At 48.1% G+C, this 27,612-nt stretch overlaps 1 protein-coding gene across 6 annotated transcripts; it reads left to right on the top strand.

Moving 5' to 3' along the window:
* The first annotated feature begins 751 nt into the window (after positions 1 to 751).
* Positions 752 to 27,612, top strand: PABPC1L (poly(A) binding protein cytoplasmic 1 like). Of its 6 annotated transcripts, XM_050917333.1 has the most exons (16): positions 752 to 841; positions 6,062 to 6,273; positions 7,295 to 7,488; positions 8,070 to 8,185; positions 9,169 to 9,308; positions 10,672 to 10,766; positions 11,161 to 11,298; positions 11,916 to 12,011; positions 12,691 to 12,957; positions 14,785 to 14,875; positions 15,297 to 15,425; positions 17,989 to 18,128; positions 20,690 to 20,783; positions 23,160 to 23,290; positions 26,127 to 26,217; positions 27,152 to 27,612. In XM_050917333.1, exons 2-15 carry the CDS (start codon positions 6,081 to 6,083, stop codon positions 26,208 to 26,210), a joined length of 1,908 nt encoding a protein of 635 aa, XP_050773290.1. In that variant the 5' UTR covers positions 752 to 841; positions 6,062 to 6,080; the 3' UTR covers positions 26,211 to 26,217; positions 27,152 to 27,612. The 6 variants fall into 6 exon arrangements, with proteins under 6 accessions (XP_050773290.1, XP_050773289.1, XP_050773292.1 ...); XM_050917332.1 differs by lacking the exon at positions 752 to 841 and having other exon boundaries at positions 4,757 to 6,273; XM_050917335.1 differs by lacking the exons at positions 752 to 841; positions 20,690 to 20,783; positions 23,160 to 23,290; positions 26,127 to 26,217; positions 27,152 to 27,612 and adding an exon at positions 19,620 to 19,985 and having other exon boundaries at positions 4,757 to 6,273.

Genomic DNA, 27,612 nt, shown 5'->3' with positions numbered 1-27,612 from the left:
TGGCTACTGAGAAAAGATCAGCTGGGTACCTTACTCTGTTTTAGTTCTATCGCCCTCTATATTTCTCTTTGACTCAGTATCTAAATGCCCCATCACATCTCAGTAAGACAGAAGAGCAGTAAAGTCCCTCTTTTACAGATGGGGAGCCAACCCACCACAGGGAGAGGTGACTTTCCGAAGGGCAAGGTGTGTGAGAGAACATCTTTGATTAGACCAACTTCTGTTGGGGAAAGAGACAAGCCTTTGAGCTTACACAGATGGCTTCTTCACTGCATTTCCCAAGAGCAGGCAGGATTCCTGGGGTAGTGGAGGAAGCAGACCCCCAACCTCTTCCTTAACAAGACTGCCCTTCCCCGACTGGGGCCATAGGATGCCTGTCACCATAGTGCTGTATCAGAAGCCTTCCTGAACACTGGTTCTCAACCAAGTGGTTCTCCGAGCACACCCCCCACCCCCCTTCCGCTCCGAGTGCTTTAAACCAGCCTGGGGCTTGGCCCGCCAGGCTAGGATTGGCGGACTAGCCGGAGCTGGGGTGGGTTCGAGCGTGCGCAGCAGCTGAATGGGAAGGGGGTGGCTGGCCCAGTGCAGGGTTTAGCCTGGCCCTGGGCCGAGCAGGGCCACTGAGCTGGCAGGGAGGACGCAGAGCGAGAGGGCGCCGGGCCCACCACCACGTACCGTTTGCAGCTGGCTGCGCTGCCGGCTGGGGGAGTGGCCGCCGGCCCCGCCTGCCCGGCAAGGGGAAGGGGCGGGCCCCGGCCCGGGGAGCCCTGAGAGCCTCGCTCGCCTCTGGCAGCCGCCTCCTGCAGCGGAGCGGCTGGGTGTGAGAGCGTGACGACCACGTGTGAGTGTGGGCGCCCGGCGGGAGGAGGATGCCCCATAGCCCGGGGGGGGAGTGAGCCCCACTGCTCTGGCTCCTATCTCCGCGCAGCGTCCGCCCAGCCCTGCGGGCCGCGTGGAGCTGCACGGGGCTGTGCCGCGGGCTGGGTGCGTGGGCGAAGCAGGCAGCGAGGGGGTGGGGCTGCGGTTCTGGGGTGTGCCAGGGCTCCTGGCTGGTCGGGGGTCAGCCCGCTGCGCTGCCCCAGGGGACTCATGCGGCTCAGCGAGCGGGGGGTCTAATGAGAGCTTCCTGCCTCCCCTTGATTCCGTTGTTACAAAGCTACACAATGCTCTGCCTCCCCTCCCCCCCGCACACTCCCTAGGGCTGGGGGGAGTTCTTAAATGCTGGCTACCAGGGCTGTCGCGCTATGAAGGGTGGGGGCTTTGTGGACAAGTGGAGGAACTGATTTTAGGCATGTTTCTAGTGGGATCTTGGATGCTGAAACCAGCCAACCTGATGCAGTGGGTGGCGCATTTTCGGCAGAAGCGGTGGGGTGAGGTGGGGTATATTCCTCCCTCCCTAAAAGGCTTTTACCAAACACCGAAATATTTTACTGCTGTGCTTTACCCAGAAAAGTCACTTGGCAGAAAAACTCATTTAAATGCATCAGAATCTCACCTGCTTTTGAGAGCAACAGCAAATGGAGATTTAATTGGTGTAAATGCTGAGATAGACTAATGGAATGAGCAGCACAGAAATGGAAAGCAAATTCTGCAGGTGGGGAACCAAGTTATTAAAAGCCCCTGCTGTGTCCCTGGGATCTGAGATTTTTCTCTGACAAGCTGATGGCTTTTGACTCTACTGAGCAATCAGGAACACACCTTGACAATTCTGTTGGGTCACAAATATTAAATAATAAAACCTTGAAATTAACACAGGATTTTAGGGGAAGTTGTATATCTAACTGCCCTTTGTGACTGGACAGTCTCCCCTTTTAAGTACTGTGGGGCACATACTGTGATGATTCCTACCTCATGCGATTCCACTGAAGGCACATGGTGTAAAATTTGAACTTGAAAGCATGCAGATCCTGCGATGCTTATGGGTCCTGTGGTGGGTTGGTGTATTGAGGAAAGGGGCTTTGCAAGGTTGTAGTATCATAGAACACCAGGATCAACCGAATTTTCTAACTCCTTGGACTTCCCTTGAGCTGTGACATTTAAACTCACTTTATAATACTGAAAACCCAAAATCTCATGTTCTCCAACACATCAACAATCAAATGTGATAAAGTTTCCATTTAGCTCTGTTTGCGTGCAGATCCTTCACAAAGGAGAAAATCCCTTGGAAAGACGCCATGCTAAAGAAAATGGTACAAACATTGAAGTAAATGAAGACTCGAGTGTAGACAGAGATGGTAGATATCCCTCTCTCCAAAATGGAGGTTGTCTAGGTGCATGTGAACATAGGTATCTAAGCTATGAAACCACAAAGCTAGTGACCAGTCTCCTGCAAGAATGATTTGAGGGGGAGAGAACACAAATGGCTCGGATGGGCCCTTGATGTTGAGAACTTATGCAAACTGGCTTTGGGAGCCCAGTCCTACGAATCTCCTTTGTCACGCAGACATGGAATGAGAGTGCAATGCAGACCATGTTCAAGAAGTAAATCCTAGTTTTGCAGAACACTCGGGGTTAGATTCTTCCCTCCACACACTGCTCCTTGGCTGGGCCCAGAGTTGCTAATGTGGCTTTGAACTCTTCCCTTGGTGACACACTCTTTTTGTTTCACTGTTCAGGGAGAGTGCAATTTATGTTAGGCGTTTCTCCACCGGAGAGGAAGTGTTCAGTGGTTGGAACATTAGCACTAGAAATCAGCACTTAAGGGTCCTATTCCCAGTTATGCCACTGACTTGCTCTGTGGTCATGGGCATGTAATTTCCCTGAGGTTTTCCTCAAGTGATAATACTTTCCTACCACAGAAGGGTGTTATGAGACTTAACTAATGTTTATAAAGTGCTTTGAGATTCACAGACCAAAAGAACCACAGAAGTGCTGGGAAAATTTATTTTACCTCCCTGCTAAAGGAGACAGAACCATATTTCCAAGATTTCTCTTACTGGGTGTTGAGGGAAGAGGACAACCAGGGACTTACACTGGTCAGTGGATAGGCAAGGCCAGAGTGAACTTCAACTTTCTGGGGCAGTGAGGGCTGGGACCATTTCTGGAGACTAGGATTCCAGAATTCTTACATGTTCTAGTCTCAGTCTACTCTCTTGTACTATGGACTAAAGACCACTTCTGAACACATGGGGACCAGGTTTCTTTCTGCTGTGACCTGACTGATATCATGGGCTGAGTTTTAGTCTATTCCCCGGTGAAGTTTCTTTCTTGATTGCCTGAGCTTTCAGGGTGGTCTTGATGTGGGCTCTGTTATTTGCTGGAGTGGGAACCCCATCTCCACCATCTTTAGCTTAGTTGTTTATGGGCTGCACTTTTACTGCTGGCTGCACACGTATGGTAAGATGACATTTGACTCTGTGACTTTTCATGGCTCAGAACTGTTGGTCAATTTATTCATAGCATCCTTGGGCAAAATGGGATGGATTTGAAAAGGCAACTTGCTCTCTCATTGCCTAGTTTTTCTCTCTTTCCCCCCCCTCGCCCTTCCCAGTATTTTGATTTATTTGTTTTAGTAGTCTTACTTATGCCACATTTCCAGCTTTATCCAGATTTGTCCACACAGACAAAGAAGCTCCTGCCATTGGCCCAAGTGTGGTGACTAAAGGCCTTACAAAACAGCAGCCTTCTCACTAGCTGTAGAGGGTTGTTAACACCTCTTTCCTGAGCCTGTGCTTATGGGGGTGAACATATTTGCATGAGGAGGTGCTTTTCAGTTACTTCAGAAGTTAGAATCTCTTGGTATGTCACACTGGGGCACTGAGTTTGGGAGCTGATGCAAACTTCTCCAGAGATCAGCATTTGGCTGTGACTCAAAGCTGGTAGATGATTTTTAAAATATTTAACATACAATAATCACGTGCTGTACTAATATTAAAAATATTTATATTTATATGTATATTTCAAACATTGATTTGGCACCCATCACTGTGTTATCTAAGGAGTCTTGAAACATTTAAGCTGAGACCTTAAAAATCTCCAGTGAGAGAAACCAACTAGGGTGATGAGATGTCCCGACTTTGGGGTCTTTTTCTTATACAGGCTCCTATCACTCTCCACCCCCATCCTGATTTTTCACATTAGCTGTCTGATCACCCAAAAACCAACAGGACTCTTCCCTGCTGCTTGCATCTTTACCAGCCAGTCAGGATTTAATCGGTTGGGAAAACTTGGGCAAAGGCCTATATCTTGCAACTCTGGAAGTTGCTAGGTTAGTACTTCCGCAGAGAGTGAATCCTAGGGGCCTGGAAGTGCTACCAAGAAAAGTCTGCCACTAGCACATGGTTTACCTCTAGAGCAGGGGTAATCAAGAAATTTGGACCTTGATTTAAAAAAATAACTGATCAAGGTATAGTCAAGATCCAGACTTCAGAGAAAATACAAAAAAAAACCCCAAAACAATAAGTAAATAAAAAGATTTCACAGTCTGTTCAAAAGCGTCTGATGGTCTGGATTTGGCCCGCAGTCCACCTACTGACTACCCCTGCTCTCGAGGTCTGACTTCACTGCACAGTTCAACTCGGGTGAGCAGTGCCTGGGTTAGCCTAACCCAGGAATGAGCACTCTCACTGCAAAGCCCTAGCTGCATTACTGCATCCTCACCATTTCTGCACTTGTCTGTGTGTGTCTGGGGATATATCCAGTGGTTCTTTGTGCTGAGATGCTCTATGATTCTTTCCCAGTCAGTTGCCAATTGCGGGAGAATTGTTGGAAGGAGTTTGGAGGATTATCAGCATTCCAGTGGTTTGTGTGTGGCGGGGGAGGGCGGAATTTCTGCATTCTCACTGCAAAGTAGATATGTTCCATCCAGAGTTAAAGCAGAGCCAGCCTGGGCTTAAGACATTGAAAACCCACGTCAGAAGTTTTTTCTGTATGTCTGGTTGGGGTGAAGGTTAAAACCTGCATAAGAGCCCAGGTTAACCATGCAATTGAAGACATGCCCCCCCTGATATCTGATTCCAGGATTCTTGATAAGAGTAGGTCATGTGGTAGGTTAGAGGGGCAGTGATTCTTAGAACTGATAACCTCTCCTACCTTGTTCTCACTTCATTGGTCCATGATACCAGAACAAATGGTGGTTGTACCATGCCTAGAAACATTGGTTACACTGCTTGGTGCCTCATCATCAGCCTTTTATTTCAGTCCGTTATTTTTTTTTGATATTCTGCCTGAAAGCCTTTGTTTCATTTTTGCTAGTGTTTGAGTAGTACATGGAATAGTTTTGTGTGGGCCTCAGTCCTCTGAAGTGAGGGGCTGGGTAGTACAGGCTCTGCCACTTTGCCCTACTCCCCCAAATTCCCCTCCCCCCAACTATTTAGCCTTTCCTTAAGAGGCCAATTGCCAGTCTCCAACTTCTACAGCGTGTATGTCTGTCCTATATCCTTCTAGATCTATGACAAAACATACACAGTGGCTCCCAATGCACTGCTTCAGCAACATTGAATCTTGCAGTGTGTTGTCATCCTGGAACAGTACAATATACAGTGATGCTGAAAGCTATGATGTCATACAATGAACGGTAACACCTTCATAGGAAACCTCTATTACAGCAAATGCCCTCCATGGTCCTTGGATTTTCTTTTCTGCCTGAAGAACAGGGGAAGAAAACTAACACAGTATAAGGGATTAGAATACAAATCTATTGGGTTGTTTTGCTTACTGTGGAATGAAATTCCATTTGGCATCTCTTAAAATAACAAACACCCCAGCTGAGTATCCTATTGTCTGTATAGCTTGCTTGAGCTGGGGAACAGAGTTCTGGTAATATACATAAACCATTCAAGCTTTACATTATCAATATAAGTGAGAGCACAGCATTATTGAAAATACTGGGTCTGTAGTATACCTGGAGGGTAGTTCAGTCCTGATGTGTTACTAGGGGGAACTTAAGGATTCTGGATTCTATTCTCTGCACTGCAGCCAACTTCTTTCTAGGCAACTGGGGATTTGGGCTGAGACTTTAATTGGTGGTTGCTGCATGTGACCAAAGTCCCTATTCTCTTATATGGGCACAAAAATATTCTCTGTGCCACAGTAAGTAACTAGGTCTTGCTTCACTTTAAAGTTAAGCTTTGTGGGTGACCATGAACGCTAGTGGCCCTGGATATCCATTAGCTTCTTTGTATGTGGGAGATCTTCACCCAGATGTGACCGAAGCCATGCTGTATGAGAAGTTCTCACCTGCTGGACCAATCATGTCCATCAGAGTTTGTCGGGATGTTGCCACACGTCGATCGCTCGGTTATGCCTACATAAATTTTCAGCAGCCCGCTGATGGTAAGCCTGATAAAAACTTTACCTCTGGAAAGTTTAAATCTGTGGTTTGGGATGGGGTGTGAGGGTTGATTACAGGGGTCATGTTAAGGCTGCCAGGTTCAAAATAAATACTGACCTAATGCTTTGTTTTCACTTGGTTCTAGTCTAAATCTGTGCTGGGTTCTTATGTGGTGCCAGTCAGCGTGGTATCTGAGTGTCTAATCACATGTGTGCGCCTAGATAGAGGGTGGGAGGGGAGACACCAGGGGCCCTAAAGTTGAGTTTTCTCCCAGATGAAAAAGTCAACATGTGTAAATACCCTTCCTCCAAATGCTCAAAGGTACATTTGACTTGATTGTCCTCCTCTGAGAGCAGAGCAGGGGAAAGCAGTATTGCCATGTATGTGTTCAAGATGACAGTGACAAACTGTATGGGATTCTCATTTTCTAGCATCAGAACTGCTAGGTGGGGATTTGTTCTCATTTTAACTAAGATTATTCTGAATCAAATGGCAGAACTTCTAAGACACCTTTGATTTTTGGAATGAGGTTACAGGGGGTGAAGGGTGCCAGGTCAGTAGCACTGGGGACTGAAATCATCTATTGCTCAAAGCTGAAACAACATGGGCAGCCAGGTTTAAGGTTATTCCATTTTACTGTGCATGACAAATGGGGAGTTTTCTTCAGTGCTAATAGGCAAAAGGATTCTCAGATTCTTGTAGATAGGCTCTGTTCATGTAGCCACCCAAAGCTCATCGCCTGACTCCTCCGTTGTACATGTTACTAGAGGACTATCTGGTGTGTCTACTGTGGCGTGGAACGTGGCTTGCAAGATAGCTCCTAGGCTGCCTCTCTGGTTGTGATTTAATGGAGTCTTTTTTTCAGCAATGAGGCTAGAAAATAACACTTCCCTGCTCCTTGTAACAATCTGTTTGTGCAGACACCCAGTGTTACAGTAGGTGGAATATCAGGCCGTGTCACAATTCTTCTCTCCTTGTAATTGTCTTCACTTGTTCATAACAAATGTGCGTGTTTCCTGCCAGCTGAGAGGGCCTTGGACACCATGAATTTTGAAGTGATCAAAGGTCGGCCCATTCGAATCATGTGGTCCCAGCGAGACCCTGGCCTCAGGAAATCAGGGGTTGGGAATGTCTTCATCAAGAATCTGGACGACTCCATTGACAACAAAGCCTTGTATGATACGTTCTCAGCCTTTGGGAATATCCTTTCTTGCAAGGTACGTATGTTTTCGCTGCAAGAACAAGATTTATCCTGGGACTTGCCTGCACTTTGTTACCAGGATTATCAAACCGGTTGAGATCTGAATACTCTTTGCATCGCGTTGTGTGGTTTTCTTTAAATTTTCATCCATTAAGTGAATAGGAGACTTAAAGGGGTTTTGGGGAGGAGCACTGCTATCTTATTTCCGCTGGCAAAGGAGGCTGGATGCAACTCGCTTCAGAGCTGATGCACTCTGACTCAGCTAGAAGGGATCTCCTAGAGCAGTGCAGACCACTTCCTATCTCAGGGGCTCAGCACGTTTCCTCAATGGTGTTTCCAGCTTCTGTCAACCCTGGGAGCTGAGCTTGTGACCTGTACTCTTACCCTTCCCCACCCCCCCAGTGTGTCATGAGCATGGGATTCTAGGTATTGTAGCGTGGTGAAAAGCAGATGCCAATGACGCTGAATGTTCCTTGGCGATGGGACTTGGGTTTGGCCGGGTGGCTGCTATGGAGGTCTGCCTGGGTGGGGCTTGGGGAGGTCTGCCTTTGGTTTTTCAGCGCTCTTCAGCGTCTGACTCTGCCTCTCTCTTGGCAGGTGGTTTGTGATGAGAACGGATCCCGTGGCTATGGCTTCGTTCACTTTGAGACTCATGAGGCAGCAAATCGGGCCATTGACACCATGAACGGGATGCTGCTCAATGACCGCAAGGTGTAAGTGGGATGGAGGGATCCTCATTTTGTGCTGCTTGTCCCTTCAATAGCCCTCTCTGAATGTGGCCTTTGTATAGTAACTAAACTCTTGGTTATCGGTATTTGCTCAGTGTGGTGCATAATCAGCATTGCTCACTGGGCAAACATGCTCCCTGTTAGGGCCTATACTGTTTCTGCCCTTTTTTCACTGGGCTTTGGAGTGATGCTGTTGATCCTGGTAGGGTTGCAGTATGGAGGCTGAGAACTGTTGGCACAGAGGGAACAAATCCCTAGTCCAGGCACAAGCAAGTGTACATCATGTTGATGATGCAGCACTGCAGATGTCCATAGCTCTGTACAGGTCCCTGACTCCCTAAGAATTCAGTTTGATAACGTGGAAGAAAGAGGCTTTAGCCTTCTCCAGTCCTCCCTTCCCCTCCCCTCCTGTGAAAGACCTCAGCACTCTTGGATCTAGTGAGCTCTAGATCGCTGCCTGTGTATTGCCACTGCTTCCTAGCTGGGATGCAAGGGCAGGGAGCTGGGATGAGGGTGGAGCTGGCACTGCAGGGAGGAGGGGCAGACCGTACACCATCTAGGAGGGAGAGAGGGCAAATAATTGAATTCCTTTAGGATCTGCTTGATCTGGTGAGATCCCTCAGGAATGTCTGATATGGGATGGCTCTTAGTGCACTCCGTGGAGCAGAGACAATCTGTTCTGTGTCTGTACAGACCCCAGCAAAGGGAGGCCCTGGACTGGCTAGGGCCTCTGGGTACTACTGCAGCATTAATGTTATGTAACAGTAGCCGGCGTTTGTGGGGATAGGGGGAGTGTGCAAGTAAGACCTGCTCAGGTTGCTGAGATGCAAAAATACGCAGTTACTAGTGATAAAGCGACAGTCACTGTTAGAAGTGACTCTGCTGACCAGTAGACTTCCATGTTTTTTTTTTCCCCTGGCCAATGGATGTATGGTGAGGGTTCATTTTCCTCCGTTTACTTTCTGCAGCTTTGTCGGCCATTTTAAATCCCGTAGAGAGCGGGAGGCAGAATTTGGGGCCCGGGCGATGGAATTCACCAATGTCTATATCAAGAACTTTGGGGATGATATGGATGATGACAGACTGCGGGAAATATTCTCCAAGTTTGGTGAGTAGCGTTTCTATAGCAAAATCTGCACGGTGAATGGTGAATTGGAGGCTGTGGGACCAAGGAGTATGTACAAGGGAAAGAGCCTGAGTGAGTTATACCTCCTCTCATTTATATACACTTCTACCCCGATATAACGCTGTCCTCAGGAGCCAAAAAATCTTACTGCATTATAGGTGAAACCGCATTATATCGAACGTGCTTTGATCCTCCGGAGTGCGCAGCCCCACCCCCCAGAGCACTGCTTTACCATGTTATATCCGAATTCATGTTATATCGGGTCGCATTATATCGGGGTAGAGGTGTAATAGGTTAGTGGTAACACTTTTCCAAGAACAAACCCAGCTGAGGACCTCGCCAGTCATCCCAAATGACTGCAGTCATCTAGTGCAGCTTTGCAGAACTGTCATTAATTTAATCACTTATCTACTCTTGATCGTGATGATGGAGGATGACTGATGGCTTACTTGCTTTTCAAAACAAACCACAAACAATTGCCCTTCCCAGGCAAGTGAGTGAGTAGAACTTCTCAAAGCTGTGCCTGAGCGTGGAAGCCAGTTACAGAAAGGTAAATGTCCTTTAAATTACTAGTCTGAATTTAGAATAACCTTTTTGCTTTTTTCATCTGGGTCTCCTAGTGGGTTGCGACTGTCTCCTAAGTTCTTGGAACAAGGTCTGTTTGTTGTTAAGCCCTGAGCACACTGTTGGTGCTTGAGAAATACTAAATAATCTAACATTGCTGTAGTGCCTTTCATCTGTGCTTCTCAAAGGCTGCGTTTCTGTGACTAGATTCCTCACAGTAAGGTAGATGGGGACGTTTATCTCAGTTTTGTAGATGAGGAAACTGAGGCACCAGACCTTGTGACTTGCTGTGTAACCCTGGGCATCAGGAACAGAGCCCAGGTCTGCTGTGCCAACCAGTCTATACGTGGGTCATGACTCATCTGGCTGTATAGCTCCTGTAGGAAACCTTGCTAGTGGGGAGGGCTTAGAGAGACCAAGCTAGTGAGTTGGGGTGCCTGTATTTATTTACCTGCTACCAGCATTGTGTCACTTGTGTTAGCCGGGATGCCTTAGCGGACAGGGGACTGTCCACACTGCAATAGACACTTGTCATTGCCCCCATTCAGCACCAGTGTATTTTTGGAGTCACCCCAACAGGTGGAGCTCCTTGTACTGCTGCCACTGCCCCCACATCACACAGCACTGGCCTGACCTCTAACAAAGTCTTTGTCATCATTAACCAAAGCAGGAGATGGGGGGAGGGGCAGGGGTGATTTCCTCAAGCTCTGAGCAGAGACCTTGGTGGACAATATCTTTCCACTCCAGGTTGTTCTCAGGCACTGCACTCTTTTGTTTGCAGGGAAGACACTGAGTGTCAGAGTTATGATGGACGACACTGGTCGCTCGAAAGGGTTTGGGTTTGTCAACTTTGAGAAGCACGAAGAAGCCCAGAAGGCAAGAGGGTCTTTGCTTTATTATATTTAATTGAGTCTGTGACATTTAGAAGCCTGGCTGGGCCTTTATTCTCATGAGCAGGGGCAGACTGGTGCCAGCTGTTGAAATGCAACTAACCGATCTGTTAGTGTGAAAGATTCCATAACTTCCAATTCCTGTAGCTTCTTGTTAACGACGTGTGTTTGCGTGGCTAGTGAGTCTGTCTGGGCAGTCATCCTATGCAAAGGGAAGCCCTGTAATCCAAACTTGGAAGCAAAGCTGCTTTTATACCTTTTTTATTTTGAAAAATCTCTAATAGTAATGGGGAGAAATAAAGCCTACACAAAGGGGGACTGGGATGGTGCTGGGGCTGTGGTTTCTCTTTGTGCTTAGACTTGGGATCATCTCCTGGCAGGCTGTGGCAGACATGAATGGGAAGCAGATCAATGGCCGGATGGTGTTCGTTGGCCGAGCTCAGAAGAGGATGGAGCGTCAGAGTGAACTGAAGCGTAAATTTGAACAGATCAAACAGGAAAGAGTGAGCAGATACCAGGTAATGGGAGAGAAGAGGAGGTGCCTTATGCCACGTACCTGTTTGCTCTCTGGAATGGTCACCAGATGGAGTAACAGCGTGGCATGTCTCTGCTGAGCCTCCTAATCTCAAAGGGAAGCTTTCAGGCATTCCAGATACAAAGGCATGGCCATTGTTGAGCGAGGCCTGTTAGAGATGCTAGCTGCCATTGAGATTTTCATCAGAGAAATGAGCCTCCTTGGTTGCCTGGCATGCTGGGATTTCATATGTCTGCATTTGTGGCACTGGATTCTTAAAGGAGCCAGCCCAGTTCCCTGTGTTACACAGTCCTCCGGGGTGTGTTCTTATAGGCAATACCTACAAGTGAGGAGTGTGTAAAACTAGTGTAGTCTGAAACCCCCACAGCAAGTAAGTGACTTCACTGTATCTGCCACATTCTTTCATTCCCAGAAAAAAATGGAGGATTTATATTAATAGAGTAGGTTGGAAATACGGTCTTCTGGGAAGGTGTCAGTAAGACACAGCAGAACAAGTTCCTAATGGAACGTTTATTGTGGGCCTTCTGTAGCCATCCTGAATTGTGCGAGGCTTGCTGTCCTCTTTGGAGGAAATCTAGTTATAGCCCTATCTGTTCTTAGGGGGTGAATTTATATGTGAAGAACCTGGATGATGGTATTGATGATGAGCGGCTGAGAAAGGAGTTCTCTCCATATGGTACCATTACTAGTGCAAAGGTAAGAGAACTGGGCTACCATGGGGAGTCTAATTCACAAGGCATTAAATCCTAAACAGTCACTGATTTCGGTGTGGCGGTGCTTTATGGGGCACTGGTACTGAACATAGCAAGTCCTAGATTTTGGACCTGCGTAAGCCTCAATCCTTGGCACTTGAGTTGTGACTGGCTTGCATTTTGGCCTATAGCTTTTCAGATTATGCAAATAAATCACTAATATCCCTGCTGCTGTGGAGACTATCTGCTGGCTCTGCAGTGCTCACAGCCCCTGCTAGCCTGGAGAACTCGGGTCAGGAATCCAGCTGATATGTCCCCTGCCTCACCCACACGTGACAGCATGCTGGGCTGCTGCTAGAGCTGTTGTGTTTTGAAGTCAGCTGGGAATAGGTGCCTAGAAATAGACACTTAGAAAAAATCACCCTTGATTCATACATGTGACTTGCACTGTATGATGGCTGCACCCAGGGCTCCTGCCTCCAATCTTGCTTGAAATAAATCAGTCCCATGCAGCCCCTAGAGCCTCAGGCCACAGCGCTGGTTACCTCTGAGTCCGGAGGCTGGCTGCTGTCCACTGTTTCCCTCCTTGCTCATGTTCCCCACCTGTGATGACAGCTCTGTGTGATACGCGGATGGAGTGCCTGGCATTCAGTGGACTTTGTTGTGTTCTAATCTAATTTTAGGTGATGACAGAGGGTGGACACAGCAAAGGGTTTGGGTTTGTATGTTTTTCCTCCCCAGAAGAGGCTACCAAGGCCGTGACGGAAATGAATGGACGGATCGTCAGCACCAAGCCTTTGTATGTTGCCCTTGCTCAAAGAAAGGAGGAAAGAAAAGCGATTCTCACCAACCAGTATATGCAGAGACTGGCCACCATGAGGGCCCTGCCTGGCCCTCTCCTTGGCTCCTTCCAGGCACCCACAGGGTACTTCTTGCCTGCCATCCCACAGGTGAGGCCCCGTCCACTCCTCTGGGAGGGGCTTGTCAGCAGACCAATATGGAGTCTGAGAAGCCTGCCTGGGGCCAGACTCACACTGCACCCCCTCCCGATGGTATTTGATTCTTTGGCACCTCAGCACCTCCAGCACTGAGAATAATTGAACCAAATAGCTTGTTTTGGGACCCTAAAGATGACAAAGCAAAGATTGAGTCTAAGGATGTCAGAGCTGCAGGTGTCATTCTGAGTGCTGCTCTGTTCCAAGCACTCATAGAATATTGGGGTTTGAAGGGACCTCAGGAGGTCCCCTCCTCAAAGCAGGACTAATCCCCAACTAAATCCTGCCAGCCAGGGCTTTGTCAAGCCTCACTTTAAAAACCTCTAAGGAAGGAGATTCCACCACCTCCCTGGGTAACCCATTCCAGTGCATCACCACCCTCCTAGTGAAAAAGTTTTTCCTAATATCCAACCTAAACCTCCCCCACTGCAACTTGAGACCATTGCTCCTTGTTCTGTGATCTGCTACCACTGAGAACAGTCTAGATCCGTCCTCCTTGGAACCCCCTTTCAGGTAGTTGAAAGCTATCAAATCCCACTCAGCCCCTCCATCCTTCCACCCCACGACACACTAAGCTGATGCAGAATTGGTTACCGTTAGAATCTGTCCTGATCATCTGTCTGCTTACCTGATGGACAGATGGGCTAATGTGCCACACTTCACCTGACTCCAGTCTGCCCTGCATGCTTGTGGTGTTGGTTGACCACTGTCAGCATGCCCAGCACTGCCAACATCGAAGAGTCTCTGCCCCCCAAGAGCTTACAGTCTAACTGGTGTACATAATACAGTGTGTAAACACCATAGGCAAAATTTTCAAAACGAGGTGCCTAAAGCTGGCTCCTAAGTCCATGTGTAGACCCTTAAATGAATGGACTGTTTGTTTATTTGTGTTCCCCAGAAGTGGTGGAACGCACTGTGCTGCCTTCTCAACACTTCTGAAAATCAGGCCACGTAGCTGGGTACCTAAAGAGGAACCCGGATCCATAATGTTGGGCACCTGTTTTTAAAAAATCTTGGCCACTTTGTACAGACAGTGAGATTCAAGTGAGCTTCCTGCGAGTGGCATCCGAGTGGATTATGGTTGAAAGGCCTCACAGAAGAAGTGTGATGCAGGCATAGGCACATGGAGAAGGGGCTTGTGTGTTTAGATGAGAGGATGCAAGCTGATGTGTTGGGGTGGCATAGAAGGTGCAGAGGTGAGTGGGAGGAGCAGAGGAATGGGACACTTGGAAGGTGTACAGGCAACAGGAAGGGAAGCAGCAGGAAATGGGCCTGTAAAACACTTCAGGACATGGCAGTGCATGTGATATAAATGCCTAGAATGCATTGGTGTGATTGGCATTATAGAGAGATTACTGAGACGCTCGGTATTTAAATATCTGAATTATCACAGGCCTATGCTCTGCTTTTAACCCCAGAGCTATGATTCACTCTAGAGATTTTACTAGACTTGCCATCTGGGGCTTTTCCCCTTTATCATTGTGCCAGAAGTTACTAATGACTCCAGTCCCTCAGAATCCTAGCCCTGACTACTAACATTTCTCTAGCCTCCAGACTGGGCATTAATGGGTCCTGGGTCTGTAGGCATGTCAGTCACTCACGGAAGTGTTTGACTCATGCTGCTGCCAATTTCATGAAGGGATCTGTTGAGCTCTGCTTCAATCCATTCATCCAGCCACGTCTGTGGTTCCCGAGTTATGGTTTCTGTCGCTGCTGCTGCAGGGTTGTGCTAACTGACTCACACTGGTGAGTGAGACACTCTGTATTCTGCTCCTTTCATAGCCACAAACCAGAGCTACTTTCTACAGTCCTAGCCCAGTTGCCCCAGTCCGTCCTGCCCCTCGGTGGAGCACACAGCCCTCCAGGCCTCCCTGTGAGTGAGTCTAAATCTGCTGTGCCTCCTCTGACCCCCTGTGACAGGCAGTCTGTGTGTGGTGGAGGGGAGCGACAATGTGTTTTTGTGTCTGCTCTGCGCAGCTTGGTATGTGGTTTTGGTTTTTTCCTTCTGGTGCTGGGTTAGTTAAGGACTGAATGCTCTCTAAAAGCAGCACAAACCATGCAGCTAGGGGGAAGCGGTTGGCTAGTGGGTCACCTGCAGGCAGTAAGTTTTGGAAGGCAAAGCTGCCTGCATTGCACTGAGTAAGAGAAAAGGCCTCCCTTCTTGTCTGCGTATCAAACCTTTCATTCTCTCACCCTACCGGTAAACACTGCCTGTTCGGGCTCACGTCCCAGCACAGACATTTCCTTCTGCACCTTCACCATCGGGAAATTTACAACGTGTTCAATCGTTACAGCAGCCTACCACACGGCTACTCCAATCCTGAGGGCTGCAGCTCCACCCAGGCGCCTGCTATCCAACATCAGCACCATGCGACAGGCATCTACCCAGGTGCCCCGAGTGCCACCGCATGCCCAGAGAGTGGGTAAGTCAAGGAGGCAGTAGGTTAGAAGTATCTAGTGAACATGTGTCCAGGAGGGCATTGGTCACAATCTTGTTTCTGTGTGTGTCTCTCTCTCTCTGTGCCTTTTGGAGGAAGGGTTGGCTTGTGCAGTTGTTCATGGGTAGGCTTGGGAGGATTTGATTTTTGTCGATAAATGTCAATTTCAAGTACTCGCACAAACTGACAGAAATATTTCCACTACTGATGATCAAAATTGGCAGATAGGCAAAATTAGAAAAATGCTGCTTGAGAACTTACTAGAATTTGCTTTCCAGCTAATGACTTTGTCTAGTTTGACGTGATGTTGACAATGTGACAAACTTAACTTTTTGAATCTCAGCATCTACTGTCATTAAATAATTTCCTGTACCTGTGGAAATGTAAATCTTTCCCAGTAAACACTGATATTACCTGTCAACATTATAAAAATAAAGAAATAGAAATTGGATTCTACTGAGCCTATTAATGGTGGCGGGAAGGAAGATTTTGAAAATCTTGCCTTCTCTCCCTTCAAAGTTGGAGTGTAGGTAAAGCTCACCCCAAAAGCTTGCAGTAAAATGGTGTAGTGTGCCATGTCCCCAATGGACTCATGGGACTTAGGGCTTGTTTACACTTACCGGAGGATCAACAGTTGATTTTAGAGGTCTAGTGAAGACCCGCTAAATCGACCACTTATGGCTCTATTGACTCCTGTACTCCACCGGATCGAGAAGTGTCAGGGGAGTAGTAGTGTGGACCCCGCAGTAAGTAGATCTAAGCTATGTTGACTTGAGTTACGCTATTCACAACTCAAATTGCGTAGCTTAGAAAGACTTTCATGCGTAGTATAGACAAGGCCGCAGACAGCACTAGGAGTGCATGGGTTTGTAGTTCTCAGGGAATGTTGTTGTCTTCGGGTCGGTGCCTAGCACAAAAGGACCCTGATCCTGATTGGTTCCACCATGTGCTGTTCAGTAGTAATGAGCACAGTCCTAGATTTAACATTCAGGCACAGTGTGTTCTCCAGGCAGAAACAGATTTAAAGGGATTCCCTGGACAAAGGAAGTGGTTTTTAATGGCTCCAGTTAAACGACAACAAAGGTTTTGAGAGTCCAAGTAAAATAGAAATTACCAGTGCTTATAGTAGAGGCTGACAGGGATGAATGATCTGAAACTGCTCCGTGCTTATCTTGTGCCTTTCGATTTGATTTGGCTGTTGCTCTCAGGGTTTCCTCTGAGCAATGAGTGCCTGCCCATGACTGCATCTAGTTCATCCCCTCTGGGCTCACCTACTGACATGCAGCTCTTGCTTCTGCAGGATTGGGGAATGAGATTTGACTGTCTTGGCCTCTTGTACTGGGTATCCAAGTCAAAGGATACCTATAAGAGAGACTCAGTGGCTTGTCAGGCACTTTTCACTAGCATAAGTGAAGTGGTGGTGGAGAGTTTGAGCAGGTTCAGCAGCAGAATCTGAGGGCCAGATTCGGAGGTGATGTGTATGTAGGACTTAGTTGCTTTCCTTGCTACTCTCTGCATTTCTGGCTCCTTAGTATGAAAGTAACACCAGGTCAGTCTCACACTCACACTTAGTTGGCCAAATTCTAGGTGATGTGTAAAGGGGGTGAGGCAGAAGCTGCATGTTGGTAAGAGGTACAAGTCTGAGGTTGTTTAAGATATGTACTTTACTGGCTGGAGGTGCCAGGCAAGAGAATAAATTGCACTGACCTAAATTCATTCTCTCGTGTCCTTGTGGCACTTAGACTTGCTCCTGTATTTGGAACTCGGTCTTTTCTGTTCTTTACATGAGCAGGCGACGTGAAGCAGTTGGTGTCAGACACATTTGTTGAGTCCATTCTCTGGGGCAGGGTTCTGGGCTTCTGATCGCTGAGGGGAATGAAAGTGGTTCCCCAGTGAGTTTTTGGAGCAGGGTGCACTAGAAAGCTGTAATGCTGCTCCCAAATGGTGAAGTGGGAGTTCTGGTGGCCCCACAATCCATGTGAAATGGATATAGCCCACACGTGTGTGTGTGTGTGGGGGGGGGGGGGGGTTTGGAGAGGCCATTCATTGTTTCTCCTCAGTTTTCTTTGTCCTTTTTCCATACTTTCCTTTTGTGGAGTCAGGCAGGCAGCAGGAGGAGGGCAGCCTCCTGCTCCTGTCCGAATGGCAGCATGCTGTCTTGTGCTCCTGCTGTGAGTGAGCACCGTGCCATCCTCGCTGATGTGTTTGCAGCAGGAGTCCTGGGGCAAGCTCCTTGGTACTAGGGCCTGGTGCTGCCCTTCAGCTGTTGATGCTGAGAGGCATCAATCTGTGGGTGGGGAATGGAAAAAGATAGGTCCATTCATTGATATCCTGCCACTCCCCTGATTGATTATCCTGCACTAGGAGAACACGTAGCCTTTTTTAACTTGAATGGCACCTGCACGTTGCTTTGAAGATGTGAGGGGGTGTATTTTGCCTGCCCTGCTTGGCATGCTGCTTTCGTGTTCTTTGCAGGTGTAGAGTTAAAGCATGTGCAGACGCTTATTGGCACGTCTCTTCCTTGCTAATGTTCCTATATTTCTTCCAGCCAACATAGGGACCCAGACGCTTGGTGCCCGTGCACCCACCTCACCATCCCTGCTGCGGGGCGTGCCACAGTATAAGTACTCCTCAGCAGTGAGGAACATCCAGCCGATGGGAAGCGTGGCACCTATGCTGGTACAGCAGGTAACACGTTCACAGGATTTTGTCCTAGAGGTGCTGAGGCCGGGGCAGGGCCCAGCGATCTGCTAGAAAGTCACAGGGAGGGATAATCGGAATAGAATGCGGAACTGTGGCCATTCCAAAAATAGCCTGTGTTTCCTGAGCCCCTGCAGGGCAAAGATGGTGGCCAATATCTGAAAGGCCTTTAGTGTTCCCATTTGTATTTGATGAGAACTCTGCTGCTGCTAGAGTTTCTGGTGGGGGTGGAGGAAGGATGGACTCACACCTCTAGTAGGGCTGCCAACTCTCCTGGTTTTGCCGAGAGTATCCCAGAATCAGGCTCTATCTCCTGGAGGATACTGAAGCCAAATCAGAAGATTTTAGGCCACTAAAAGTCCAGAGACACAGCAGGTAAAGGCAGGCTTCCTGCCTGCCCTGACCCCGCACCACTCCCGGAAGCAGCTGGCACATCCCTGCAGCCCCTGGGGGTGGGCAGAGGTCTCCATGTGCTGCCTGAGTGCCGCCTCTGCAGCTCCCAGTGGCCAGGAACTGTGGTCAATGGGAGCTGCAGGGGTGGTGCCTGCAAGCAGGGGAAGCATGCGGCAACCCCTGCCCCCCTTCACTCCCCACGGGCCATAGGGATGTCCGGGCCATTTCTGGGAGGGGCAAGGGCAGGCAGGGAGCCTGCCTTAGCCCTGCTGTGCTTCCGACTGGGAGCCGCCCAAGGGAAGTGCTGCCCGGCCAAAGCTTGCACCCCACACCTTCTCCCGCACCCCAGCCCTCTGCCCCAGCCAGGTGAAAGTGAGCGAGGGTGGGAGAGAGCAAGCAGCTGAAGGAGAGGGCATAGAGTGAGTGGGATGGGCCTCTGAGAAGGAGCGGGGCATGGGCAGGACCCTGGGGAAGGGGCAAGGCCAGGGTGTTTGGGTTTGTGTGATTAGACAGCTGGCAACCCTAACCTTTAGGGAGTTGCTTTACTTTGTGTGGTCCTGTTAGAGGACAGGGTGGCTAAAGCATTGCCTGCTGAGCACTGCTATCTGGCTGTTCAGCCTGTAGATGAGAAAGGCAAGCACCCAGTCACACAGAGCTGCATCTTGACTTTACCAGCCAGACCACTCAGATCAATGCAGAGCATTGCATGTTGGGTCTAGTGCCTTGTGTGGATGCCTCATCTATGTGCTGTAGTCTGCTCCATTTGATACATTGATGCAGCCTTCACCCTCCTGGAGACCATCAGCTGGGCCAAATCTGGCCAGCCCAGATACCAGGAGTCCCCAGTGAGAGGAGACTGAGTTTAGTCTCCCTCCTGAAGCGTACAGATTCTCTTTGTATTATGCCTCTGCTCTCTTTTATCTGCCTGGCCATTGCCACTTAGAAGAGTTGTTAATGCTGGTAGCAAAGCTGGAATTGAGTATCTCCTGCCCTATGGGACTGGGGAAGCTCTTCCTCTAGTACTGAAAATGGGACTCCTCAAATGGCGTTCAGCATTGTTAAAAACAAGTCTCTTGTGCCTTTTAGAGAGATGCTGTCTGGAAGCCCCTGGGTGCGGGTGGCCCTGAAGGAAGCCAGCGATTGAACGGAGCTGTGCTCTAGTGATGAGGGCAGGGACTGGGATTCCTGGCTCTTGGGGGCCACTTCTGGCTCTGCCATTGATTCGTGTGTGATCCTGGGCAGCTCACAATCAGCACAGCTGGGGCTTCTCATGTGCAAAATGGGGGTAACTTGCCTTGGGGCTGGATTAAGGCCTAGGCACTACAGGTTCCTGCTTAGGGACCCAGCTGCTGGAGTTGTGTGATTATACCACTATTTTTCATTTTATTTTTTTATTTAAGCTGAAATTAACTTTCTAGCCTCATGATTGTTAATAAAAGCTTGAAAACCTGAGTCAAGTGAAGTCTCATTGCTTTAGGCTGCCTACACACTAGCTTGCAGAGGTGTGAATAGTCCCCAGTGCACTTCAGTGGAACACTCCACTGCTCTGAGGGGCACTGCCAGCACCACTCCAGCTGAGAGCTGTGTGGCAGGAGAGGGCAGCAGGCACAACCCCCTACCCACACACACACACACACATCCGGGCTGCTGCTGGGTAAGCAACCTCCCCCCACTGCCACTCCTGCCTTTTGGTGGGGAGAACAGGCCTCTGTTGCCACTCCTAGTGAAGAGGCTGATAAGTGGGCCCCATGCTGCTGCCCTGCCTCTCTGGGCAGGGACACGGACCATGACTATGCTACAGCGGCACAGCTACAAAGCCTCCTGCATCCATGGAAGGGGGTATCCATTGCTGTGAAATTTTTCACAGCCCTGAGTGACACAGTTAGGTCAACCTACATTTTAGGTGGAGACCAGGCCACCTGATGTGCCTAGGCCATGGATTGCCTTAATCCAGCCCTGACTTGCCTTCCTCACAGGGGTTAAGGTTAATGATTGAGATCCCCAGATGAAAAGGGGCTGTAACTACCAAGCCCTCCCAATAGACTGTGCCCTTCTTCCCTGAATCCTTGCTTCTAAAATATGACTTGCGTGCCTTGATTAACCCAGATGCTGCTTCCTGCCGTTCTGAGTGATTCTATCCCTTGTACTTTGTTCAGGCTGGAGAACCTGCTGTTCATATTCATGGGCAGGAGCCTCTGACTGCATCCATGCTCGCTGCAGCTCCCCCTCAGGAGCAGAAGCAAATGCTAGGTAGGTGCCGGTGAAGCTGCTCCTTTACACCCTGGTAGAAGGAGGATAGTAACCTACTGGAGCTGTTGCTGGCTCTGTTGCTGCATTGTGTGTGCATTGCATGTCGTCAAGCCCAAGGTTTCATCCGAGCCCCGTATGTGGCACTTGTGGGTTTTCGACAGCCTGCGTGATTTTCTGTTGCCTTGGAGACAAACTCTTTTTAAATCTGGGCTATGTTGTGGGATGCTCTTGCTTGTAGTTCTTTGTTCCGTAACCTGTGGGAGTGGTGCGATGGGCCAGGCTAAGGGAAAGCCTGTGAGCTCTGAACACTAAGGAGAGCTCCGCTCTGCCAAGTGACAATGTTTCAGGCTCCCCTGAATTTCAAAGAGACACTTCACTGCTGCTGTCAATCAGCTGTTTACCTCATAGGGGCTGTCTCTAGTAGGCGATCGGGCTCTGCCAAAGTGTTCAATTTCACATGGAATCTGGCACTTCCCGCTGACTGAGCAGCTGGTGCGGGTGCATGAGCATAAGCTGTGCAAAGATGTTGCATCCGGATCTTTGTTAGTCTATAAAGAGCTTAGCTACAGAGAGACTTGCCTGGCTGTCGATTCCATGGGTAGGTACTTGGGCCATCCAGATATAGAATTGAGCCGAGCCCATTTCTCCATCACTAGACTGGTACTCCAAGCAAGCTCCCTTAGAAATAGACACTCTTAATACGCTCCATACTGCCCTTCTCCCAGTACCCTTCACAGTGGGTCAGAAATGTGCTGTTCTCCCTTCCTCCATGCTTGCTGCACTTTCAATACAGCCCAGCTGCAACTGGTGGCTGCTGCTATCCAGTTTCAGCCAGCAGCCTTGCTCCCTGACATGTGTTCTCTTTACAGCATGTTGAAAGCCTGCTGGCCTGAGCCCAGGAAGCTCTCCCTGCTGCGATGCTGTGTTTCTTGATTACTAAATTCTAGTTCCATCAGAGAAATGTTAGTGACTCAAGTTCTTTTTGTGGCCCTACCAAAATGTGACCTTTGCAACCTTTTTTTGGCCTGTTTTCAGTGCATTAGAAATATTACCAATTCCCACTGTCGCTCACAGACAAAAGGATGCTAACCAGAAACACTACCAATAAAGTCAGTGCAAGTGCTCCATGCAGTCTGGGGGGAGGAGCTCCATAGGGCTCCTCCCTTTAGTAATTGGTTAGTATCTCTGCACCTAGGTAAAGCTGCCTTTCTCCCTTTCTTGAGCCAGTGAAACTGGTTGCTGTTCACACATTACCTAGCCCTGGATGGCACTTCACAGTTGTTAGTGACTATGACACCTGAGTAACTTTGTTCCAAACCCACTTCCATTTGCAGATGTGACCACAGCTCTTGCAGGATAGAGAAGCTGACATAGTTCCTTTCTAGCAGTCTGGCTCTGGCCTGTGTGTCCCAATGACAGACTGTAAAGGAAGCAGCAACTATGCCTCTTGTTAATATCCAGAGTCCTCCAAACTTTTTTTCCATGTGCGGTCTCCTAAGCATCACCCTGTTGTCAGAGCTAGAAACATTTTAATCCAAGGCTTTCAGATTTATGGGGGCTAGTGCAAAACAGCAGGATTGAAGAGCTGGAGATGCTGCTACACTCAGTTTTCTCCTGTTTAAGCAGCAAGAGGCTGGGAACCAGAATCAGCCCCATTCAGCATACAAGTAGAACAGGTCTCAGCAGCTGTGTGTTGCCACCATCTCCATTTTGCACAATGTGACTGGCTGGCAGCCATGTCTGACTCTTTTCTTGGGAAGCCGAATGGCACAGTGAGTCAGGGCATCAGCCCTTTAACTTCAGCAGGCTTTAAGTTCAGCTTTCTCTTAAACCCACTGGGCGCACTGTCAGTCTTGAAATCGTCCAGGTCCAAATCTGTGCATATTCTCTCTCTGCTCATGGAACAGCTGCAGGGAGGCATATGGCTGTGCTCAGGACTGAGGTGCATTGGCAAAGCTGTGTGTGGTGCCCAGCACTGAGGGGTATTGGCAAAGCTGTGTGGGGGAAGCTTGTGCAACACCTGCCTGGTGTAAGTCTTTGTTCCTGGCCCCTCATCTTAGCACCAGATTCTCTCACCATGGTTCAATGTCAAGAAAGATGTAACTAGTGGTAATGTCCCTGACTGTGCATTTGCACCCCTAGCGGGACTTGGAAGCTTTCTTGGAACATGGTATCTGGGTGTCTGCGAACATCTCTGCAGCAGAGCATTGGTGTGAACAGTGATCTTGATCTGTACCCCTCCTATCCTGATGAGAGAAGATCAGAGCTGGGACTCATTCTGTGTGGGGACTGGAGAGAGGATATTGAATCGAAATGGTTTGAAGTCGCCTTGGATTTTACCATAATGTGTAAGGCTATCCTTGATGTTGTGACCAGGTGAACGCCTTTACCCCCTAATCCATGCCATGCATGCCTCCTTGGCTGGGAAGATCACAGGAATGCTGCTAGAGATTGATAACTCGGAGCTGCTGCTTATGCTGGAATCACCAGAATCCCTCCACTCCAAGGTAGGAAGTAGCCAACGCTCTAAAGAATGAATGTTTCCAATGCAATGCACGTCACAAAGGGAAAGAATCTGGTGCTGCAAATAGTAAAGCTGCTAACGAATGTGTGTGCGCAGAGGGGCTGCAGGGATGGGAAGATGGGGGCAGGGAGGTATGGGTCAGCAGTGTTTTAGGGGGAGAGATGAAAAGCAGATACAGCTCCAGATAAAATAAGCAGCTCAAGTGCCAGTGCCACCCCTTCCCCTCACTCCCCAGAACTGTGGGGGGAGAAGAGGCCAGGCTCGAGTGCAGCAGCTTTCCGGAAGCTAGGAGACCAATTTTGAAATCTATTTGGAGATGGATAGGAAGTCAGTGGGTGTGGGAGTTTGAGGCAGGGAATGTCCTAGTTTTCTGGATCAAGACAGTAAAGATGTGAGCATTCTGAATTCCCTGGAAGTTTAGAGAACAGAGTCCTAGAAACATTGGGAAGATATTGCAGAAGTAGAGGCAGAAATAAGGATTTCAGCAGAAGCAGAATCACGGATTTGTTCTTTCAGTCTCTCTCTACAGGAGCATTTTGTACCTCTCATTAACTGATTGCCAATTAGCTCTAGGAACTTAGCACATCAAGGGTAGCCTGGACACACTCCATGTTTGTTCCTGGCTACAAATGTTTGGAACCCTCTGAGTAATGGCCACGCTGGCCTTTACAAAGCTGTGAAGTTTGGCAATCAATTAACTGAAGGGCTTTTTTAAAAAATCCCTCGTTAGAGACAGAATACTCAGTGATCAAGAATGGATGATAGCTTGGCTGATTCTTTCCCATAAGGAAAGTCCAGGATTCTTAGACCGCCTTGAGAACAGTCAATGTGCATGTAGGGAGAGAAAGTCAGATTGGGACACTGGCTGGGTGTAACCAGAAGCTAGGAGGGTTGAGACCAGAAGATACCAGAGGGATTGGAGAGAATTAAGGGACTTGGAGCAGTATGCAATTTGCTTTGAAGAGATGTCCCACAGTGAAGCTAGCACAGGGATATCCAGAAGTCAAAGACAGAGACTTGTTCTGTCTGAATGTTTGGTGGTCTTATTCAACATATTTTTTATGTTGTAATCCTTCACTAAACCCATGTCAAATTCATCCTGGGTTTGAGGGTCAGGCTCTGTATAGTATACACAGTCCTTTAAATGTTTGGGGCATTTTGAGTTAATCCAGTGCTTTATGGAAATATCAGCACTGGCTACAGCCAGATAGAGTATGTATTGGTGCTGTACTAGGTCCCGCCCCCGCACAGCTTGGCCATGGCATCTCAGTCCTGCAAACATCCCCTGCTATTCCAGTTTGGAATCTCTCCGATGTGAGTGTGTCCATTCCAAACTGTGCTTTGGCTGTGTGATGTGGACATGCGTCCACCTGAAACCCTCAGTCTCCCAGCACACAGGATGGAAGGAGCTTCCATTATATTCATTTTAGTCTGATAGTCTAAGTACAACTGTTTTGTTCACATGTAAAACCTTGCAGGAACCATGTGGTTCCCAGTTATTTGGAGGGTGTCTGGAACCTGTTTGTGGACGGTTGGCTGCCAGCTACTTGGCAAAGCACAGAAAGCAAAGGGATAGAACAAATCAGATAGAGACGGGTACACTATGGGCTTGCATATTGCCTGAACAAGTGAAGTAACTCCAGGCCTTCTCTTCTGAAAATGACACCATTCTTGCTGGCTTAAATCTTGGATTCCAAGGTCCATGATCGTATGAAGGTGACACAAGAGCAGGTTTATAGGATTTTGTTCACACAGAGCTGAGTCCCCAGAGATCCTATGAATTATATATTGTGCTAAGAAGTGCCACAAGCCATTCAGTCAGTCTGTAATAATACAAGATCCTGGCGACTTTGCTTGTAGTCATTGGGCAACATGCCCTCAGAAGGCAAATTCTGCTGTAAGCTATTTCCTTTTACACTTTTTAGAAGCTGTAGGTCATCAGGTCTACGTTTTTGCTTTCTCCAGTCCTGTAATATCACTCCCATAAGAGAGAGCCCATAAAGGAGGCTGGATAGCATGAAAATGAATCTGCTAAATCTGAGGCTGCTGCAATCTCCAATCCTGACACGTTCCATCTGAGCAGTAACCTCTTTATTCTGAATTTTGAGCTGGTAAAATACTGTCCCTGTGTGAAATTTTTCATATTTTTCTTGCATATCTGGTGTATGTTTGGCCACTGAGTCCCATCAAAACCCTCTGTCCTGAACAGATTGGCTGTATTCTGTTGCTGGAGGCAGGATTAATATTGTTCACCTGTATCTCCCCTTTTTAGAAGGAATATGAGCTTTATCAGGTAGGATCAGACTGCTGGTTCATCTACTTAGAGTGTCTCTCAGTGGCCAATACCAGGCACTTCAGAAGACACCAGTGACCCAACGGCGCAGAGCTGTATGAAAAGGGAAGTGGGTTGTTGTCTGCTGAATAGATCAGCAGGAGCATGTGGGACACACATCCTGATAGCTACTGCCATTGACTGTCCATGTCATGCTCGAGATAGTTGGGGGACTCCCCTGAAGTTATTACAGAAGGCAGAACTCCACATAGATCTAAGAATTGGCTACAGTAGGACTCATCTGGTGTCTGAGTGTGACTTCTGGGTTTTGAAGCAGTGAGGAATCAGACTTCAAAATAAAAATAATCTAACGTAAATGCAATGTTGATGAAACATAGCAGCCGTGGTAACTAATTTGCCTCTTGGAAGGGACAGCTATACTAAGATCAAGTTGGGAGCCTTGAGTATCCTGACTGTTACCTGTGTAGGAAGCTTCGAGGTGTCAGAGCAACTAAACTTCTCTCCACCTTGTGCTTTGCTTTGTGAGATCGAGGAAGCGGTTGCAGTGCTCCAAGCACACCAGGCTACCGAATCATCGCTTAACAGCAGTGCTGCAACATTTCTCCTATGAGACCCAGGTAGGTGTGGAAGGCTGTGCGGAAGCTGGTCTCAAGGCAGGGTATAATGTGGAGAAGGGTCCCTTTCTGCCTGGAATGTGAGCACCAGAGAAGTCTTGTCAAGATCAGTGAAGCTGGACTTGGGAAAGCAATGGGTGTGTGTGTGTTGGACCCTTACTTCAAGCTTAATTCCTTTATATGAACCAATGCCTCCTGCTATTTTCCAAAACTTGATGATTGTACCAGAGAAAAATTAATGCTAAGTGGTTAATTTCAATGTAAATCTGGTTTATTTTTCATCTCCAAGTTGCCTCCCCAATCTGGCTTTTCTTGTAGCCCTCATGGAATCGGATACAATCATTCCTGATGCCTTTACATGGGATTGCAGAATAGCTTAACCCAGTGGTTCTCAAACTTCATTGCTCCGTGACCCCCTTCTGACAGCAAAAATTACTACATGACCCCAGGAGGGGGGACTGAAGCCAGAGACTGCCTGAGCCCCGCCCGAGCCCCAGCACCTCAGGTGGAGGGACAAAGCCAACGCTCAAGAGCTTCAGCCCCAGAGGCCATAACTTGAAGCCCTCAGTTGAATGCCACCCCAGTGACCCCATTAAAATGGGGTCTTGGCCCACTTAGGGGTCCTGGCCCACAGTTTGAGAACCACTGGCTTAACCTATTATCCTCTAAGAATCTTAGATCCTCTAATCTGGATCCATTAGCAGTGATCATGGCCTACCCTAGTACAACTCCAGCAGAAGCTTCCAGCCTTCCTGTTTGGTAACAGAAAACAAGTGTGCAGAACTTCTAGGCACCCCTTTGTAAGATAAAGTTTGGTCATGCAGTTTCCTTGCTCTCACTGGTCACTTAATTCAAGTTCAGTACTGGTATGTGAACTCTAGGCTAACTTAAACTGAGCTTCTGTGTCTGACATGTCTAAAGTGTGTATTTGTTGTAGAGGAGGGACTGTGAAGAACGCTTGGCTCAGAAGATAAAGCAACTACAACCCTGACATGCATCACCACATATATTGGAAGCATTTATTTATTTTTTCTGTGTATAGACAGTGACACTGACTTGCATTCAAAGCCCAGCGTTACTTTTTCTTTGTGCATCTAAAACTTTGCAAAATGATTTTTCTCCATAAATGAACTGTATGTAACACTGTCCCTGTGAGCTCTCTTCTGACAATCCTCACTGCTGAGTGCAGGTAGTGAAAATGTTAACAAGGAGGCATGTGGTAGAATGACCACCTCTCCTTGTGAGTGGCGAGGAGGGAGACACGATTGGTTCAGTTGTAGTGTTCCATGAGATGACAAATCATCAGAGCTTGTCATTTTTAGTAAATTCTTTTGGGTTCTGTAATGTTATATTTGTTCCTGTGGTTGACACCATAAACAGCTGATACATCCACCCTCA

The sequence above is a fragment of the Gopherus flavomarginatus genome, chromosome 11, assembly GCF_025201925.1.
Source record: "Gopherus flavomarginatus isolate rGopFla2 chromosome 11, rGopFla2.mat.asm, whole genome shotgun sequence".
NCBI classification, from domain to species: domain Eukaryota; kingdom Metazoa; phylum Chordata; order Testudines; family Testudinidae; genus Gopherus; species Gopherus flavomarginatus.
The sequence above is the reverse complement of the archived record's forward strand: the minus strand, read 5'-3'. Positions and strand labels throughout refer to the sequence as shown.

Excerpts from the sequence above, each read along its gene's own strand:
- PABPC1L (XM_050917333.1), top strand. The coding sequence starts at position 6,081 with ATGAACGCTAGTGGCCCTGGATATCCATTAGCTTCTTTGTATGTGGGA. Across the intron at positions 12,012-12,690 it reads GTACCATTACTAGTGCAAAG|GTGATGACAGAGGGTGGACA; the intron begins GTAAGAGAACTG and ends ATCTAATTTTAG. Across the intron at positions 14,876-15,296 it reads ACAGCCCTCCAGGCCTCCCT|CAGCCTACCACACGGCTACT; the intron begins GTGAGTGAGTCT and ends CAATCGTTACAG.